The sequence below is a fragment of the Amblyomma americanum genome, chromosome 11, assembly GCF_052857255.1.
Source record: "Amblyomma americanum isolate KBUSLIRL-KWMA chromosome 11, ASM5285725v1, whole genome shotgun sequence".
Classification (NCBI taxonomy): domain Eukaryota; kingdom Metazoa; phylum Arthropoda; class Arachnida; order Ixodida; family Ixodidae; genus Amblyomma; species Amblyomma americanum.
In genome coordinates, this window is record NC_135507.1 from 95,814,539 (window position 1) to 95,834,228 (window position 19,690).

The following is a 19,690-nucleotide window of genomic DNA, read 5'->3' on the forward strand; positions in this document are numbered from 1 at the left end:
CTTTTTATCCAGGAGCACGGCAACTTTACCTCACGGTTTGTTTGTGGCCCGTGTGATAGCAGTTCCTTCTTTTTATCAGGAGCACGGCAATTTACCTCACGATTAGCTTGTGGCCCGTATGATAGCAGTTCCTTCTTTTTATCAGGAGGACGGCAACATTACCTCACGATTTGCTTTTGGCCCGTGTGATAGCAGTTCCTTCTTTTTATCAGGAGGACGGCAACTTTACCTCACGATTTGCTTTTGGCCCGTGTGATAGCAGTTCCTTCTTTTTATCAGGAGGACGGCAACTTTACCTCACGATTTGCTTTTGGCCCGTGTGATAGCAGTACCTTCTTTTTATCAGGAGGACGGCAACTTTACCTCACGATTGGCTTGTGGCCCGTGTGATAGCAGTTCCTTCTTTTTATCAGGAGGACGGCAACTTTACCTCACGATTTGCTTGTGGCCCGTGTGATAGCAGTTCCTTCTTTTTATCAGGAGGACGGCAACTTTACCTCACGATTTGCTTTTGGCCCGTGTGATAGCAGTTCCTTCTTTCTATCAGGAGGACGGCAACTTTACCTCACGATTTTCTTGTGGCCCGTGTGATAGTAGTGCCGCCTACTCGCGGAAAACTATCGTCCCATATTGGTGACATCTGCATGCTGTAAAACCCTAGAACATATCACCGCTTACTACATAGCGAATTTCCTTGAAAGCGACCACTTGCTCTTTCCATCTCAGCATGGATTTCTAAGGGGATTGTCGACATGTACGTAACTATTAACAAGTGGTCACGAAATCGCCTAACGCTTGATTCCTCTAGACAGGCTGATCTTATTGTCCTTGACATGCAAAGCGTTTAATCGCCTCCCTGACGGCTAACTTCGTAAAAAAGTTACTAATCTTGGTCTTCCTTTTATCACAAAGTGGATAAGAGCGTTCTATTCTAACCGTACTCAGTTCCTAGAAGTTAAGGACCATGACTCCACAGTATTACCGGTTCCGTCCGGAGCACCTCAAGGAAGCGTACTCAGACCGACTCTTTTCCTTATCCATGTTGAAGATATAGCTAGAGCCGTTCATGTCCATGTTAACCTCAGAACGTTCGCCGATGGCTGTCTGCTATTTAAACAGGTTGCATGCCGTGGCGATCAATTTTCAGTTAATCACTAATTTAACCAAGACGGAAGTGTCCTGCTTGCTACATGGGTTGCTAATAATGTTAGATTGATATCAGCAGTATCGATAGTAATGGCACAACTCTTGCAGAATGCGTGGAAAGATATTGTCAGATTTCCAGAGCCATCCACGCGTCGTTCATGCTTGGTGCAGCAGTAGATATTCAGGTCTCATGATGTCAGGCAGGCATTTTCTTCCAAGCTGACGTCAGGATTATATCAAAGAAGATGTTGCTCACACAACTTTCCGTCGTTTCTCGATAGACACAAGAGCAGGGCCAGACAATCTGTAGTAATAATGTTGGACAACTGTTCCTCCTCCGTGCGTTCATGAGCGTATTTAGCTAGCGAAGTGAATTATCAGACACAGCGTGGTCCCTCCGGACACGGAAATGTCCAGAACATCTGTTCCTCTCCCCTCGGAAAGGCACTCTCTATAGCAAAGCTTCTTCCGTCTCAGCGGCCCAACACGGTCTCCACTCTATCGACTCGCAATTGAAGCGACCCGCGATAAGCGAGGCGTGTGCAGAAAACAAGTCTCCAGAGCGGCGCTCTCTATGGCTATATAACAACATGCTGCCAAACCAACGCTTTTCCGCTCGAGGCTTCGACTTCGCTCCAAACGACTCGCGTGTGCTGCAGAGGGCAGAGAGGCAGTTTCGCGTTCCGCGCGGATGACTTCGCAAAAGGGTTGCCCCGAAACGAAACGCCACGAGGGGAGGAGGATGCTCTAGCAGCCAGCGGCGTCAGGCGGCGGGCTCCATTAACGGAACGATCCCCAAAAGGCAACTCTCTCACGGCACGGACTATAACTCCAATTAACGCGCGGGCAGATGAAGTGCTGCTCGGGTGCGCCACTGGACGGAAGGGGAGGGGGGGGGGGGGGGGGGGGAGTTGTTAGTCGACGAGCACGGGGTGTCTTGCGCTGTGCTGCCGCCCAGCGGCCTGCTGCGTCACTAGGGGAGGAAACGTGCTCTGGGAGTACAAGATATCACGGAGCCCTTTGTGTGCACACGCTAGACTCGTCGGCTTGTTCATTTCTTTTCATTTTTCCCCCCTTCCTCGAAGAGCCGGGCGGGAAGGAAGTTTTGCAGGCGCACCGCGTATGCTTATGTGCTCGACGCTTTCATCGAGTGGACGTTCCTGCGATGAGGCCGTCCTGTTCCTCTTTTTTATTATTTAAATGCTGTACATTAATTGGACTTCGCTTCAAACTAGGCTGCTACGCGTTGCATGGGTGTGTGTGTTCTTCTAATTTCGCTTGTTTGTGGGTGGTTAGCATCGTTCTCCCGGAATGGGCCGGGATAAACGCTGTCAATCTGGTTAACTTAATTATTGCCCGGCTTGGTCCTTGGAGCGCTCCAGAATACATGGGTGGCTAGGCGGATTAATTTGCCATCATAATTAGGAGGGAAAAGCGGAGCCAAACCAAGCACCAATGAGAAAAAGGGTCGGCTTCCCCGTAGCCCGGCTGGCACGCTTAATACTGAGTGTGAAAAAAAAAAATCTGTGCGAACGTAAATTACTAACGTAGAAGAACCTGAACCAACAAGGGAAGGGGGGGGGGGGGGGGGGAGGGACAATTTATGAAAACAAGCAGCCTTTCTCAGTCTACCATCACATGGTCTATAAATATTCAGAGCTCCTGCTGTGCTTTACTTTACACAGTCTTACAGGAGTGGGCAGTGATACGGTCTTCTAACACTGTTGTCTCCTGCAATAGCGCAAACATTTTGACCCCAGAATTGATGGCCGGTGCCCTCACTGTGGGGAAGTGTACGATAACTTCCTCGTGGTTTGGGCCTGTCCGAACAATCCTTCCCTTTCCCAAACCTTTCTCGTTCCCGAGAGGCATGGGAGGCAGCCGTGCTCAATTGCTCGGGGCTGAAGTCTCAAAGCGCTCTTGTCCAGCGGGATCCCGGGCTAAGGACTTCACCTGTGTAAAGGGCCATTTTTGGAATAATAATAATAATAATAATAATAATAATAATAATAATAATAATAATAATAATAATAATAATAATAATAATAATAATAATAATAATAATAATAATAATAATAATAATAATAATAATAATAATAATAATAATAATAATAGTAATAATAATAATAATACTAATACTAATAATAATAATAATAATTGGTTTTTCGGAGGAAGGAAATGGCGCAGTATCTGTCTCATATATTGTTGGACACCTGAACCGCGCCGTAAGGGAAGGGATAAGGAAGGGAGCGAAAGAAGAAAGGAAGAAGGAGGTGCCGTAGTGGAGGGCTCCGGTATAATTTCGACCACCTAGGCATCGCCACATAAAAGGAAAACTGCCCTGTCCGCTCTCGTCTCCTTCGTCGTTGAGGCAGGCCTTCGCAGGCGCATCTAGTGTCACCCCGGTGCTTTGTGCTCCGTGCTGTGAACACAAACCTTCTGTGCATTGTGCCCCAGTGTGATGAATTTTCACCAACGCGCGCTACATTGTGTGTGCCCGCAAAATCCTTTCCAGAGACTTTTTGGTGTCTCCACTTCCCCTCCTCCTGCACTCAGAAACATACTGTGATCAATGAGTGCATGGGCGTCTTCTGACTAACACCAGTGCGCTCTTCGCAATGTGTGCCCGCCCGCTGTTTCTCGTGCCTGTGTATCGCGCTTTTCGTGCCGCATTCTGCCGTGCTCTTGTCGCCCTTTCCGCCCCCGGACCCGTCCTCTATTCTATCTTTTTAACTCCCCTCCCCCAACCCTGTGCATTGCAGCGAAGGTGTTCTCCAAGAAACAGTTGCACGCCCTGCACACAATTTTTCACCAACAACCACAACCACTTACCTGGGGATCTTTAACGGGCACTGACATCGCACAGCACACGGGCGCCTTAGCGTTTTTCCTCCATAAAAACGCAGCCGCCGCGGTCGGGTTCGAACCCGGGAACTCCGGATCAGTAGTCGAGCGCCCTAACCACTGAGCCACCGCGGCGGGTACTTAAATTCTCTTTTCACTGAACAAAAAATTTTCGCCAACACCACCTCCAGATGGAGTGACGATAACAAAAGCGTCTACTAAAAGCGAGCTGTTGTCACTAAGGGACGCTTTGTGGGAGCATCGTCAAGTTACTGAGTGAACCACCGTGGAGGTGGTGCTTTTTTTGGCGGGCTTTCGGCTACCAGATGCTTAACTGGAATCCTGAGCTGCGCTTGCAGCCACCATGAGTGTGTCTTACTAGCTATTGAAAGAAATAATTCTATATCCGCCAAATGGACGGGCGCCCATGGTCAGCCAATCTCTTGAGGGTTTTCTTCATGGCTGCTAATCTTATGTTGTTGTTTTTTAAAAACTTAGCCTCAAATTGAGTTTTATTCCTTCCCTTTCCGGCTGTCAGGTCGATGACTGAGTGAAAAACCAAGCGAAAGTTTCCGAACTTTTTCTGTTAAAGTTGCACCTGAGTGTCGCAAAAAACTGAATTTTCCCTAAGCATTCAGCCCCGCCGCGGTGGCTCAGTGGTTAGGGCGCTCGACTACTGATCCGGAGTTCCCGGGTTCGAACCCGACCGCGGCGGCTGCGTTTTTATGGAGGAAAAAACGCTAAGGCGCCCGTGTGCTGTGCGATGTCAGTGCACGTTAAAGATCCCCAGGTGGTCGAAATTATTCCGGAGCCCTCCACTACAGCACCTCATTCTTCCTTTCTTCTTTCACTCCCTCCCTTATCCCTTCCTTTACGGCGCGGTTCAGGTGTCCAACGATATATGAGACAGATACTGCGCCATTTCCTTTCCCCCCCCCCCAAAAAAAAAAACAACAATTATAAACCTAAGCATTCAACGTTAAATTTCAAGCAAGCAAAAATTTCGCTTGCGTAAAGTTTTGATTTCGAGGCTTACGGAATTCAGTTCTTTGTGAATATAAGGTGCGATTTTAACAAAACTTTTCGTAAACTGTGGCCTGGTTAGTCACTGAGCTATCAGGCGAATAACTCAGTGATAACTCAGGTCGATAACAGCCACACATGGCGCATGCAAACCCCCATTGACCAGATAGTAAACCTCCGCTTGGAAGAGTAGCCAAAATCATTGCGATATTGTAGTCTAGTAAATCCGTACTGATAATGCTATTTTTCACTGCACAGAATAGGCTATGTCGTGAATATAAAGTTTCAATAATAAAAAAACAGGTGACCTTGAATACCCTTGCTTAGATAGAGCGTAAGAAAATAATGCATGACACCCGCAACGCAGAGCCTTGGAAAGTTAAGAAATGCCATACAAATTATGGCCAGCAAAGTATGCAACATGAGTTAACCACACTATTCAACCAGCTGTACTTTCGTGACAATCTTGTCTTGTCCGATATTTCTCTCAGAGAGTTGTTCCAAATGTTCGTGTGACAGTTTTGCGGCAATTACCATTTTTCCGACTCCTGTCAGTTACACTATCTTTACTTACTTCCTCCTCACCGTAGTACCAGGACCTGTTCGTACGACTGTACCATTATTACTCTCATGATCTTATGCTTTTTTTCCTCCCACAAGTGTATTACATGGTTGGCGTACTTTCACGCTTCTCTATGCTCAGTACACGTGTTTTTCTTGTTACATTTCTTTTTGTCTTTTTTCCTTAATGTCAAACTCCTGCTACCGTGAATGCTGCTCTGTAAAAAGAAAACTATATGATCTGTAGTTGTTTGTACAGCTTTTCCTCTGACTTTCCTCGCAATACCTTGTTGCGGAAATAAACCTTCAAACCTTCAGTTATGCTCACTTCTTCGATTCACATCGCTTTTCTGTGTTTTGCATCTCCTCATCGAAGGATTACTGCGGGCTACTGTTTCGAACACATGTCCAGCAATTTCAGACAAAAATTTTGAAACTTGCCCAATTGTAAGATACCTTTACGGTAATATTGAACGTAATCATCCATTCTTTGGTAATGTAGCAAAATCTTTCTTTTAAAGTGTTTCCATCGGTAGCATCAAACAGTTAAGACTCGCATTGAAAACCAATCGGAACGCTTTTGATGGCAGCAAAAACGTTAATAGAAAAAAAAATCAATACTGCCGTCGGGTGATCTGCAGATATGCTGTGATAGTGCAATCTTGCATTATAGGAAAATATTGCGTTCATAATTGGTTTCCCGCTCAAAAATCCTTTTGTCTAGAATCAGTGGGTATGGTTCAGCAGCGAAACACCTCCTCAACTGTTAAAATCAAATCAAATAAACATAAAACCTGCTCTGCTGTGCCTCTCCCTGCATTAACATTACGCCCATTATCCTCTCAACAAATTAGGTTGCAAGATGATTGTTTCGCAATAATGTACTTTAAGAAGATATAATCAAGGCAATTTGCAACGTTCAGAGGTAATATGCCCATTCCCAGCGACCAGGCGCACCTTGGTTACGAACGATCGGTCGTTCCTGCAAGCTCCTTCTTAAATGCGCTCCAGAGATGAAGGTATAAGCGCTGCGAAGAGCGACCTCTTTCAGTTTCACCTGATCCTCGTTGCTACTTTAAATAATCTCGCGGTCGTTATGGCCGTTCGCTTGTTTCGCGCATGTTTGAGACGTTGGCAGTTTAAGACTTCACGGCTGTCCGCGCCGGTCCCTTCAAGAACGCGAAACTCCGAGCGCATAAATTTTCTCCGTGCAGGCCTCGGTCATAAGCGCATGCGAGCTTCGAAAACAGGGCGCGTATTTTGTTTCTCTCTCGTGCTGTCCTCATGCTTGGAAAATTCCGGAATAATCGTTACAAAAGGCAGTGAGGCTCAAATTTCGCCATCGGCTGTCCCCAGAGGCAGCGTTAGGGAGATGGGGGACACATTAAGAACAAAAAGGAGGGGTAGTTATGTTAACCATGCGTAATATCCGGTTGGTTAAAGACATGCCTTGAAGCGCTCACTTCAATTGCGTTTTTGCGCAACTTCGTTTATTGCGTTCGTTTATTCCTTATTGCGTTCTAATAAATGCTTATGTCCTTTCAAAGCTGGCAGGCAGATTTTTCCTGCACTGTAGCTTTCAGTGCAATGCGTTATGGTGTAAATTACATTTATTAACGCGATAGTCTTAAAAGTCCCGTTACCCACAAAACCAGGCGTCGGCGTTGTCGGTATTATGAGCGAAAAATCACGAGCTTGACTCTGGCAGGTGGTTCTAAGAGAGCAACCTAGGAGGCAGGTAGGCCATCTAGGTCACGTGACCTTGCAACGTCATCACAACCTGCGCACCGAATGGTCAGAAACTGCCCACCGGGGCAGGTGGCAGTTAAATTAGTGATTGGTCAGTTGAGAAGAGCAACCTGGGTCGCACAAGTCCCGCCGCTGGGAGCACCTGTCATCGCAGGTGAGCATCGCTTGACCACCGCTGCACTGCACCAGGAGGGGTATGAGGACTCCCAGGGATCTGTGAAGTTAAAGTAGAGAATTACCTTCTGCATATATGGGAACTAACCCATTACGCTACCGCGCCCCACCCTTAAGGCTGACTTTAAGTGTCCCCTCCAATTTTTTTATGTTACTGTGTAAAAGCTTTCGCCCCAGCGAAGGGTCAAAACGAAATAAAAGCCCCTCAAACTCGGTCCGTTCCTCAGGTGTTAAAATGTCGTCAACGTGCCGCTTGATGACAAACAGGGGCCGAGCTGGCCCCGCAGTGCTGTAACTTTGCTCCGCTTCACACAGCAGCTGTTGCTGGTTCTTGAGGTGAGCGGCATTTTCGGTCATGGTTATGGTGTAGCAAGATCACGTGACCACCTCACGCGTATGCCTCGCTCTACATTTGTTATCTTCGGGTGTTCTTCCCCCCATCCCCCCTCTTCTTAATCACGTGACCAGGCATCGCACTTCTCTGCGCCAGGGTAATCAAGCTATGATTAGTTATGCGTTGTTATATAACGAAAGGTACGGCAGCACACACGCAGCGGGTGGACACGCACTACCGTTAAGCTTACTGGACAGTTGCTGTACTCAGTAACTGCAATCTTAAACACTTTGCCCGTGCAGCAGCACAGCTTCGACATTGCCAAGATCAAGCTGTGAATGTTAAGTACTTCAATTCGCAAAAAAATAAATATATTAGAGCGAAATGTCTTCAATAACTTGTAATAAGGCTCTAATAACCGATTTCGAGTATCGCGATCGTACTTAGCCCTTTCTTGCTGCTATAGTCACTCTCTGAACGTCTGTCAGATATGGTGCGCGATACTGATGCGCTTTCTTGCGCACTTTTTGTGAACCGTTCAAAACTGCGGCTACAAAATAACGTATTTGGACGCAATACCCTCGCACTGTGTAGAAATCTGCGCGTCACCTTCCTCCACATGTTCATTTGGGGCAGATAACGTGCTGGCTGTTTTTCCGTCTAGCACGTTCTCAACAGCTTGCCCAATTACGTATTTTTTCAACTTTACGTGACGGGATCGAAAATTTTGTAGCGATAGCTACATTACGGTAGCATTTCGAGCCTTCAGCGTGGCGGTGCCGGCACCCTGTGGCTGCGCCGCCACGCTGTCACGTGTTTGGTCACGTGGTGCGGAGCAGCTGCCGGCGGCGCGGCGCCGTGGCTCGTGACATGTTGGTCACGTGACCAAGTTCCACTCAGCCAGCTGCAGCTATCGCACCACTCCAGGTTTAACCAGAGCTAAACCACCGCCATTTTTTTTTTCATTAGCCCTTGTCATGGAAGCGCTTCTCCCTGCGCAGTTAAACTGAACGGCTAGCAGGTTGCATAATCAGCAGGATTTAGTGTTACCGTGTGCCCAGCGTGGCCGTTGGAGCCCTTGTTTTCTTTTGGCAAGCCCCTACATGTTCTGTGCTGCATTGTTTATTAATGATGTTCAAAAGATGCACGTGACAATGGCGATTTTAGGAGCAAGCGATCTAAAGATGAAACGCTTGGTGAAAGGTATAGCGAAGCTCATAATGGTTATAAATACCAAAAATAAAACAGTGTCAACGTATGTCGAGCTCTCCACTTTTTTATTTATGTCACGGGAGCATCGACCAGACTGTCGTTCAGCTGTTCATGCAGGCCCGTAGCGATTAAAAATAGAGTTTCTTACTATTAACTAGAGGGAATATAAAGCTGGTGGCGCTGTACCTCAGCCACCATGGGCGCTCAAAGCATCATGGGCCGGTGAGCTGCTTGGTGCGGGGCAGTCGGATTTTTTCGGGAACACAGAGTGGAGTTACTGAGATGTCCCATTCCGTCCACGGCGCGCCCCGCGCGCAGACAATTTTGACGCGAACGTAGTGCGCGAAAGCCATAGTAGCGAAAAATCAACAGCATACGACGCCAATAAAAGGTTTCTGTTTTCCGAAGTACCATTAAAGAACCTCTTAAAGTTTTGAAGCAGCGACATTTTTTTTTTCTTGAAAACATATTTTCTTTTAAAAGTGCTCCTGTTAGGCACGAAATATTAACCTTTGTGGTCTGCAATGCTTGGCCAATAGGAGAGCAAGCCCTCGCTCATTTTGGGCAAACTTAAGATTCACATGCTTTTGTGCTCCTTTGTTGCAATTTATAGATAGGATATTGATTGTTAGGGCATTCTTGATTACCGAACAACGTTTATTTTTGCATTACTTTTTGGCCAAAAGTTGTGGTTCACCAGTCGGTAGCTCTCCATCCCATGATGCTTAGAGCGTCCATGGGGGCTGAGGTGGTCTCGGGGACGCTCCACGCAAACTACCATAGACGGGGCGCCAGCTTTCCCTCGAGGAAATAGTAAGAAACCATGGGATAGACGGACGAGATTACGCGCATGCGCGCAGAGCGATCAGTTGCCGCGTCGTCTGCTCGGTTCTTCTGCTTACGTGAGACATCCCCCGCTCCGTGTCTGCTCACGACGTTTTCAAAATTGGAGATCTGTACATGCAGCTGCCCAAGCCTTTAACCTCGAAATATCGAAAAACTGCACATGCAGGGCCTGCCCCCCCCCCCCCCCCCCCCCCCCCACACACTGCTCGTAACCATCACCAAGTTAACGCCGGCTCGACCCTCATGGCAATAGACATGCTCACCGAGACGCGCTCGCTCTCCACATTACAATCTCGCTTCCACGCGACAGAAAACTAAATTAGGGTAACCTTTGCACGCGGTTGTTTACTCACCTGTCGTGTTTGAGCGGATAATTCCGTCTTCTTTTCCAACCCATAACAAACTAGAAGTTGTAATTTCAGCTTTATGTGCTCCCTTTCAACGTAATAACGCTCTTGAATGAAGCCTCTGTCTTCGTTTTGTTGCATGATGGCACTGTTTCGCTGATGTGAGATCAGATTCAAAACTTATTCCTCATTTAGTTGATGAATACAGAATCATATGAAGAGCTAGTTCGCTAGTCGACGACTGAAATAGAACCTCCGGTAGAATAAACTTGAGGTGACTAAAGCAATGCGCATCGTTTTAGGGGTGAAAGATGACGCTTAACTGAAACATAACATATACAGTTTGATGCAATCAACACATACTGTGATAAATTAAATCAAACTAATAGTTACCTAATGGCTTTTAGCCGTTGTTTAGGTGCAACTGGCAGCAGCGGTAGCACAACCAGCATATCTATCTACGCAAATTCTTCGTCGGCCACTGTCTTCTTGGCGGTAACCTGCGGTGAAGCCGGCCGTCAGATCTGGAGAGGCAGATCGGACTGATAGACTGAACATTATCATTGCAATCAAATGATTTTACGGCATTTAACACACGATAACGAACTGCAGTGTACTTATGTTTCCTGGTTGCCTTGTGCCTTCTTTGGCAGGTACCCGCATGATCACACATGCCGTGAAATTCATTCCTGTGTTCCTTTAAAACTGTACGTTCTTTGTTTGCTTATATTGCCATCAAACGCCCACCCTGCTGCACCTATTCACCTAGATGAAATATGCTAAAATGCATAAATGGGAAGGTAATATTATCGGGCAGACCACCATACAAAAATATATTTTCTTCTTTCTCTTGCTCTTTTTAGGGCGCCAGGAAATTCTTGGCGAAAGAATGACTTTGGTGATGCATTGCCTCAGACTCGCCGGTCATTCCGAATACGGTGCCGACCCCGGCAGGTTCGAGCGGATGCTGCGCGTGCGCAAGTAATACGGCGGAGGCTGTTCGCGCATGCGCAGGCACGAGACTTGCTACTGTTACCGAATTCTAGATCTGCTGAAGGCCACTAAGTACCTCTCGTACGCTACGGTAAGCGGCGATCACGAAGCGTGGCGACGGAGAAAAGCTCACCGCTAGTAATTCTTTCCGCCTCGCCCGTATGGAACCGTTCTTCGTGACAAAACGGTCAGCGAACAAAGGCTCAACCATCAGGAGTCTGTATGGCTTACATAGAGCAAGTGCTAGCGCCCTTTGAATCTGAGCAGTCCAGTAAATACTATAACCCGTTTCATACATCATGTGCAACGCTGTTAAAGCCAGTGCACTTGTTTGCGCTGCCTGCATGCGCGACCAAAAAGGAGTGCGTTCCTTGTGGTGAGCGAAACATAGTGAATCCTTTGTCTGCGGGCTTACTATACATGACACATTTGTCATGAACTTGATCAAATGGACTCTTACTGCTGACGTCACACTGTACCTTTCTCGTGCCTCAGACCACTCGGCCACAGAACAAGCGGGGAGTGACACGCCTTACTTTATTTTCCCGTCCGGACTATTACCGTACCTTTCACAGTGTTGCACCTGATGTATGAAACACAGTACAGTGACGGTGGGAAGCTGCCTACTGAATGGTGACAGCGAATTTCGTTGCTGCGATCGGAATATGCTTACGCGTGGGTTCTTTGCCATTATTTATATGTTTTTACACGTATTCAAGTCATGAGTGGCCTGTGTCCTTGGCCGCAATCTGTGTGTGCTTTGTCGCTCATGAGTCTTCTCATTTCTTCTCATCGCAGTTTATCTGCGATGCGCTCCCTAGCTAACGTTCTCCGACCTTTTACAATGTTCTTGTTCATTTTTCCCCCTTTCACGCCTTTGTCCTGCAGAGGCCGTAGTTTGGCTGACGATAACGACGATGACGTGATACCGTGATATCATGTCATACTCACTATCCTATTTGGGATACCGGCCTGCGAGTCAAATTGCATTATTAAAGAAATACTACATCAAGATGCTTACCATTTAGCTCCTGCTTCTGTTACTGTGTCCAGGTCGCTGTGGCATTCACGAAATATAGTGCAAGTTGTGGCTTCATTTTGTTAGGAAAGCGGGGGCAGTCCCTATCGCAACGTTCCCCTGCAGCGTGTTTGCAAATGCAATTTAGAACGAAAGCTCTAAAATGCACCTCCCGTACAAAGCTGAAGGTCATGTGTCGATGAAATGTGACCTTAAAACCAGGAGGAGCGGAGACTTGGCTCCGACGTCATGCCACGTGACTCGCCGCAGCTGCGTATGCGGAGCAGACGGCACTCTCGTAACTGCTGGAAATCGTCTGACGCTCTACTTGCTCCATAAAAGCTTGTTGGCGTGTGCTTACATTCGTTTGCTTACCTTAACAGAGCTTTCGCTCGTCCTACTAGGTTCAGCCGGGTTGAACCACAGCCAATTCTGTTTTTATTTTTGAGTGCAGGCTGTCAAAATCTTAACGTGTCGTTATGGTTGCATTCTCTGCTCAGGTGAATGCCGAGTGGACGGCCCCTGCCAACAGATGTGCTTCGACCTGCACGACGGGACGTTCGAGTGCGGCTGCACGGCTGGATACCGGCTATCTTCCAACGGATACGGCTGCCAACGTAAGCACCACGTCAAGAGGACATGTTGTCGTATACGCTCCAAATAATGAGTGGCGTTTTATCAATACTCCTCAAGAGAAAAGTGTACAACAGCTGTATCTTGCCGGTACTCACTTACGGGGCAGAAACGTGGAGGCTAACGAAAAGGGTTCAGCTTGACAACGCAGGGAGCCATGCAGAGAAAAATGATAGGTGTAACGTTAAGAGACGGGAAGTGGGCAGAGTGAGACAGGGAACAAACGCGGGTTAATAACATCCTAGTCCAAAATCAGGAGGAAGAAATGGGCTTGGGCAGGGCATGTAATGCGAAGGTAAGACAACCGCTGGTCCTTAAGGGTAACGGAGTGGATTCCAAGAGAAGGCAAGCGTAGCAGGCAAGCGTAGACCGCAAGCGTAACGCTGTACGACACACGGTTGGGTCACAATTTTACTAAGAATGCCGGGAAACTTGCGCCAAATGGAGGTCGGCCAGTGAAGAGTGTATATAGATGAATGGCATTCATAGGATTGTCTGAAGTGGCGGTGCCCGGCTTCCTGTGTGCGTCGTACGGCCGCTTGATGTCGCCAGCCTTTTTCTTTCGCCATCGCTCGGATTTTGTACAGCGTCTTAGAGTTCACAGACACAGGCGCGCACAAACACTGCTTGCTTTTCTCGTAATAGAACTAGCAATGATTTAGCCTTTAAAGAACGCAAATAGAGTTTGCAGGATCTGTTAAGTAATGTGACCTCAGAACTGGGGGAGCACGGCCCGGTCTCAACCGGCTGGCAAACTACTTATTCATTTACAAATGCTCTTGATGGTGAGGCCGTTGCAGCAGTGATACGTGACACGAAAGGAGTCTATTATACAAAAAAATACAAAATTCACTGTGATCAGCATTCACATTTCACACACCTTAATTGATCACTTTGAAAGGCAAGTGCACTTAATTTACACAAAATAAAAAAAGAAAACTGAAAAGAAGGGAAAATGAAAACTTTCATTGCCCAATAGCTGTTTATTTCGTTGGAGCAGCTGTTTGCTCTGTCCAAATTTCGCCGACTAAAACTTTTTAGCGGGCTAGTTCGTGCATTCTGAGCATGAAACTACCACTGTACAAAGCAAAAACAAAGAAGGAATAGAGTACTAGGTGTTAAAGTAGATTATAGTCGCAGAAGCCTTTCCTTTTTGGCAGGGAGGGGGGGGAGGAAAAGGTGTGGATAGGATCGAGTTATCTCAGTGAAATGAAATAACAAAACGAGCAACGTAGTGCAGAAAACAGCAGCAGCGCTAACTTCGTACCAAGAATTCGTGGCCTGCCCCAGGAACAACTTTTACTCGATTTTTTTTGTATGCAGTGTCCCTTCTTTTCTTCTCCGAAATATTTGGAAAACACCGTCCCGCCTTCGAGTTGTCGGTCGAATTGGCCTCGCCCTACCATATACTTTCTGGCCCTCCTGGTTAGCTTCATTGGTAGAGCGACTGCCACGGGTAGGCGGTGGTCCCGGGTTCGATGCCCGGACCAGGATGAACTGTTCTTGAACTTCGAAGCTCCTATGAGAGGTTTATAGGTTTACTTTATAGCCGGAAGGCGGCGCTTGAGTGGACGCTAATGAGTAATTACTCTTGCTTCATCACCTCTAGGTTGAGGATAGCACCTTGTCCTACGTTCCACTCTTGTGTTTGTACTGCGTAGCACTAAATTCAGCCTTATAAATTGGCTGGTGACTAGAATACTGTGCTCATTCCTGTTTCGGCACTACGATAACCTGCTCGCAGACTCCTCCTGAGAAAATACTGAGGTGGAGGATATTTGTCCTCCCTCCATTTGCGTAACGTCCGAGATCTACGGTACCTTGTGATCTCGATGGCTGATTCAGCCGGCTGCGAATAACGAGGCTTCACTTTTATTGCCAGCAAGAAAGATAAGTGCAGCCTTTGGCCTTTGTCAAGCACAAAGAGCCCAAGGAGTTGGCTTCTAAGCCGTGTAATGCGGCTTTTGTATTGCGTCCATGGAAGTATTCGCTTTCGAAGGATTGAGGATTGCTCTCATTTTTAACAAGATATTTTCAACGCTCGAGATTCATAATCAGCCACCTGCACAGCATGGCCCATAAGCAGGCCCCTTGGGCTCCTAACCGGACTTTGCCTTTGTCATAAATTCTTGTATTCACCTCCGAGCACTTCCTTCATCACCCCGCCCACCGTCATTCACACCGTATTAGCCACCCGAAAGCCGTGCATCCTCCTCGAGCGTCCACCTCTGCCCATCTCAAGTCATTCCTCAGGCAGACTGCCAGAGAGGGGAAGAACTTGCCAATCAAAACTGTACCACATTACACTCCTGACCTCTTGAAGGCCTCAATCGAAGAACTAATTGCTTAATACATATCCGTGTACAAAAGAATCCCAGGAGCTCACATAAATCCAAAGGCCTTGTTGGATATGGGGATCGAGGTCGTGGCTGGACGGAACCGCGGTCCAGACGGCGCCCGCTCCGACCACCAGGACCAGACTGCCGCCCAGTGAAAGGAGTTTAGTGATGGAAGAAAGATTACGAGTTGGCTTACTTACATTTTTTACATGCGTAAGCGCAAAACGGGTGATTCCTCAACGGCACTCGCTGTCCAGTTTTATAGCGTTCATCTCCCCTTAATTCCCCGGGTTGAGGATACCCTTGCCGGGGCGGGAGTGGCCTGAAACTTTCACTTGTTCGCACAAACTCACACCACCGCGCATATGGACACGCCCCCGTCACATGATGAGTCCGAGAAAGAGGGATATGTCGTCGAGGTAACGTCGACTGCGGTAGCCGATGTCATCTGGCCAGCCGAAGGTTCCCACGTTCTATCGACACCTGTTCATCAGACGACACCCGACGCGCATCGCCGGTACGAAGGGTCGGGAAGAGAGGCCGAAAAGTGGTCCTTTGTGCTTAGGGGTGCTTGCAATGGTTGGGGACAGTGACCGCCAGCCCGCCGCTGTGCTCGACACGCCTAAGAGCCACCGGAAACGAGGCCCTTTTGTCCCCCGACATAGTCACGGCGATTGGGGAAGATAAAGTCCGCTTGCTCAGGCCTCCGCTCTTTCGGGTCCCACACTCTGACTGGGCTAAGATCGGTAATTAGAACCAGCCGACACTTGGGTCCCCTCCTTGACGGCAGGGCTGGGAGCGATCATCGAGTTGCTCGGAGCAACCCAGTAGAAACAGCCACGCTGGCTGCCAACAGGCGAGACTTGCTGTCACCGTTGCTGATAACCAGACTTGTTGCCGCCATCCTTAACAGCCACCAAACTACCGCGGCACGAATCACAGTCCTCGCTTTCGAAAGAAAAATTCCTTACTTGCACACCGAGAGTGTTGCTTGCGATATAATTCACAACAGAAGCTTTTTTTTTTCTCTCATCATTTACCTGTTTACTTGTTTACTTGTTTTATCATTTACTTGTTTTGTGTAGCGTTCCAGCGTTCTAGTTTTCATGCATTCGCACGCACGAACAGTGCTTGCGTGTAATCTCAACGCAACGAGCTTGCCCATTAGCGAACCTGGGAGTCACTGAATCTGCGAATGAAGGCACCTATTGACTAACCTATTCGCCCAAGGAACGACGAAACAAAAAAAAAACAATCCAATGGACACAGCCTAGGTCACCGCGGTGCCGCCACTCTTCAGCCCCCTCCCCCTTCTTCCTCTCCCGGCCAAGCCATGTCAGGCAAAGGATTAACAGCGAGAGGTCGTCGACCTGCTCCTTGTTCAACAACCAAGAAGAAAAGGAGGTGCCGACGAGTCGTGTTCTAACGAGGAGCCTCATCAACGTGCGGAGCGCGTCTGCTGCTTTAGCACCGCGCATCCTTTTTTGTGGGCCTCAGCACGCTTGCGCTTTCGGCGTCACTACCAGCTAATTTTCCTGCTGCGACCGTGCGACAACCGTGCTGGCACCAGCGGCGTTGTTTTTCACCCTCTGGGACTAGTGTTCCTCGAAATCTGAGACCTTCCATGTTATCTCAATTTTATCTGGGATAACCGCTTAGCTGCTTAGCAAGACTTGCATAAGGGCTAAGCCGCTGTAATAACTATTTGTACTTTCAGAAACTTGGTTTTAAATTCACTCCCTCTTTTATCCCTTCCCTTACGGCGTGGTTCAGGTGTCCACCGATATGTGATACAGATACTGCGCCATTTCCTTCCCCCCGAAAACCAATTAATATTAATATTATTAAAATGTAGCTCCGTAACGTAATACATGTCCAGCTTTCTCGGGAAAAATTTTGATAATTCAAAAATTGTAAGACACTTTTATTGAACCATTGAATCTAATAATCCATTATTCTGATAAGTAGCAAATCTTTCTTTTACAGTGTTTCCATCGATAGCTCTGAGCAGTTAAGACTCCCATAGAAAACCAATGGCGAACACTTTTGCGGATAGCAAAAACATGAATAGAAAAAAAAGATACAAGGCTGCCGTCGGGTGATCTGCGGATATATTGATAGTTGTAGTGAAATCTTACATTATATGAAAAAATGGCGTTCATAAACGGGTTCTCGCTCACAAATGGTTTTGACTAGAACTGCTGGGTATGTCCCAAAGTATGCCTAAATGCTGCATTTGAAATAGTAAAAATGAGCTCTAAGCTGATTAAGTGAACAGAGAGTAAATGAACAGCACTCATTGGTTGTTAGCGCGAGCTCTAGGGACAGCCCAAAGCATGGCGCTTTATTCCAAGCTCCAAACAGCGGCCCCATTTATTGTTTAATAACGGCAAAACCGGTAAGGAACTTCACAGCATTCCTGTTCAACTCCTTAAAGATATTTTCCCCTGCACAAGATGGAGAGAGATTTTTCTCTGAACACTATAACGGCGATGCCTTGGCTTTGGTTGAATCCAAACATGAGGATCCTTCTTCAGTAGTCATCACTGTGGCCATTTCTAGAGTGCACGGTTTCAAAAGCTGAGTCTTAAATACGAATGAACGCGGTACGTTACCAGTGGTTTTTCGTACTGAGCCTACTGCCTCCTTTTTTTTTTCTCCCCCTTGCCGCGGTTCTCGTGCTTCCTATGGTTGCCCAGGCAACGGCGCCCGACTCCGTAGGCTCAATCAAGCCATCGCCCTGCGCCGCGGGAGTTTGTCAGGCTACGTTACTCGGCTTCCGAAGCATTTCCGCGTTTCGATCGCTTGCGCCTGTCAAAACAAGCATCCCTCAGGATGGCGGTGATTTTGGGACAGGTGGAAGAAAAAAGAGAATGAACGACTGGCTCTCCCTTTTTGTCCACTAAAATGCTACAACTCCAGAGTAAGTGCAATGAACATGCAGAAGACAGCGTCTCCCGTGTAGAGCACGGAGTGTTCTCATCTAACCGCTCCCAACAAAGCAGCCTATGAGACCACGCTGCGCTTCCGAGTCTCATGGGGCGCACACTACGATGACGTCTTGAGTTTCTTTTTCTCTCCCTTTTTAGACTACACGCTTAGCACTTTAAACAGACAGTTGCTGTAGATTTAATATAATAATGATAATTGGTTTTTAGAGAAAGGAAACGGCGCAGTATCTGTCTCATATATCGTTGGACAAATGGACCGCGCCGTAAAGAAAGGGCTAAAAGAGGGAGTGAAAGAAGAAAGGATGTAAGAGGTGCCATAGTGGAGGGCTCAAGAATAATTTCGACCACCTGTGGATCTTTAACGTGCGCTGACATCGCACAGCACACGGGCGCCTTTTTGCGTTTTTCCTCCATAAAAACGCAGCCGCCGCGGTCAGGTTCGAACCCGGGAGCTCCGGATCAGTAGTCGAGCGCCCTAACCACTGAGCCACCGCGGCGGGTGTAGATATAATAGTAATAATAATTGGTTTTGGGCAAAGGAAATGGCGCAGTATCTGTCTCATATATCGCCGTACACCTGATCCGCGCCGTAAGGGAAGGGATATAGGAGGGAGTGAAAGAAAAAAAGGAAGAGGTGCCCGAGTGGAGGGCTCCGGAATAATTTAGACCACCTGGGGATCTTTAACATGCACTGACGTCACACACACACACACACACACACACACACACACACACACACACACACACACACACACACACACACACACACACACACACACACACACACACACACACACACACACACACACACACACACACACACACACACACACACACACACACACACACACACACACACACGCGCGCGTAAAATGCGTATATATATATATATATATATATATATATATATATATATATATATATATATATATATATATATATATATACGCATTTTAATGCTGACCATGAAGCCATGCGTCTAGATTGCGATATTCGATCGGCGTCATCATCAGCCTGACTTCGTCCACTGCAGGGCAAAGTCCTCTCCCGTGTCTCTCCAATCGACTCTCTCCTTTGCCAGCTGCGGCCACCTTATCCGCAATAACTTCTTAATCTGATTCACCAACCTAACTTTCTGCCACCCCTGCTACGCTTGCCTTCTCTTGGAATCCATTCCGTTACCCTTAAGGACCAGTGGTTATCTTGCATTCGCATCACACGCCCTGCCCAGGCCCATTTCTTCCTCTTGATTTCGACTAGGATGTCATTGACCCGCGTTTGTACCCTCACACACTCTGCCCACTTCTGGTCTCTTAATGTTACACCTATCATTCTTCTTCCCATAGCTCGCTGCGTTGTCCTTAAGTTGAGCTGAACGCTTTTCGTTAGCCTCCACGTGTCTGCCCCGTAGGTGAGTACCGGTAAGACACGGATGTGTACATTTCTCTCGAGGGATAGCTCTCCCGAACCACTATCTGCTTTTGACCATGGTTTGTATAGAGTGAACTTCGTCAGCTATG

General features: G+C 47.4%; 1 protein-coding gene across 1 annotated transcript in view; it reads left to right on the forward strand.

Annotated features, from left to right (window-relative positions):
- The window catches only part of LOC144111166 (pikachurin-like), a 180,369-nt gene that overhangs the window by 48,142 nt on the left and 112,537 nt on the right, over positions 1 to 19,690 (forward strand). Inside the window, exon 2 of the mRNA XM_077644331.1 lies at positions 12,748 to 12,864. Within this exon, the coding sequence (XP_077500457.1) occupies positions 12,748 to 12,864 (117 nt within the window). The remainder of the gene's footprint in view (positions 1 to 12,747; positions 12,865 to 19,690) is intronic.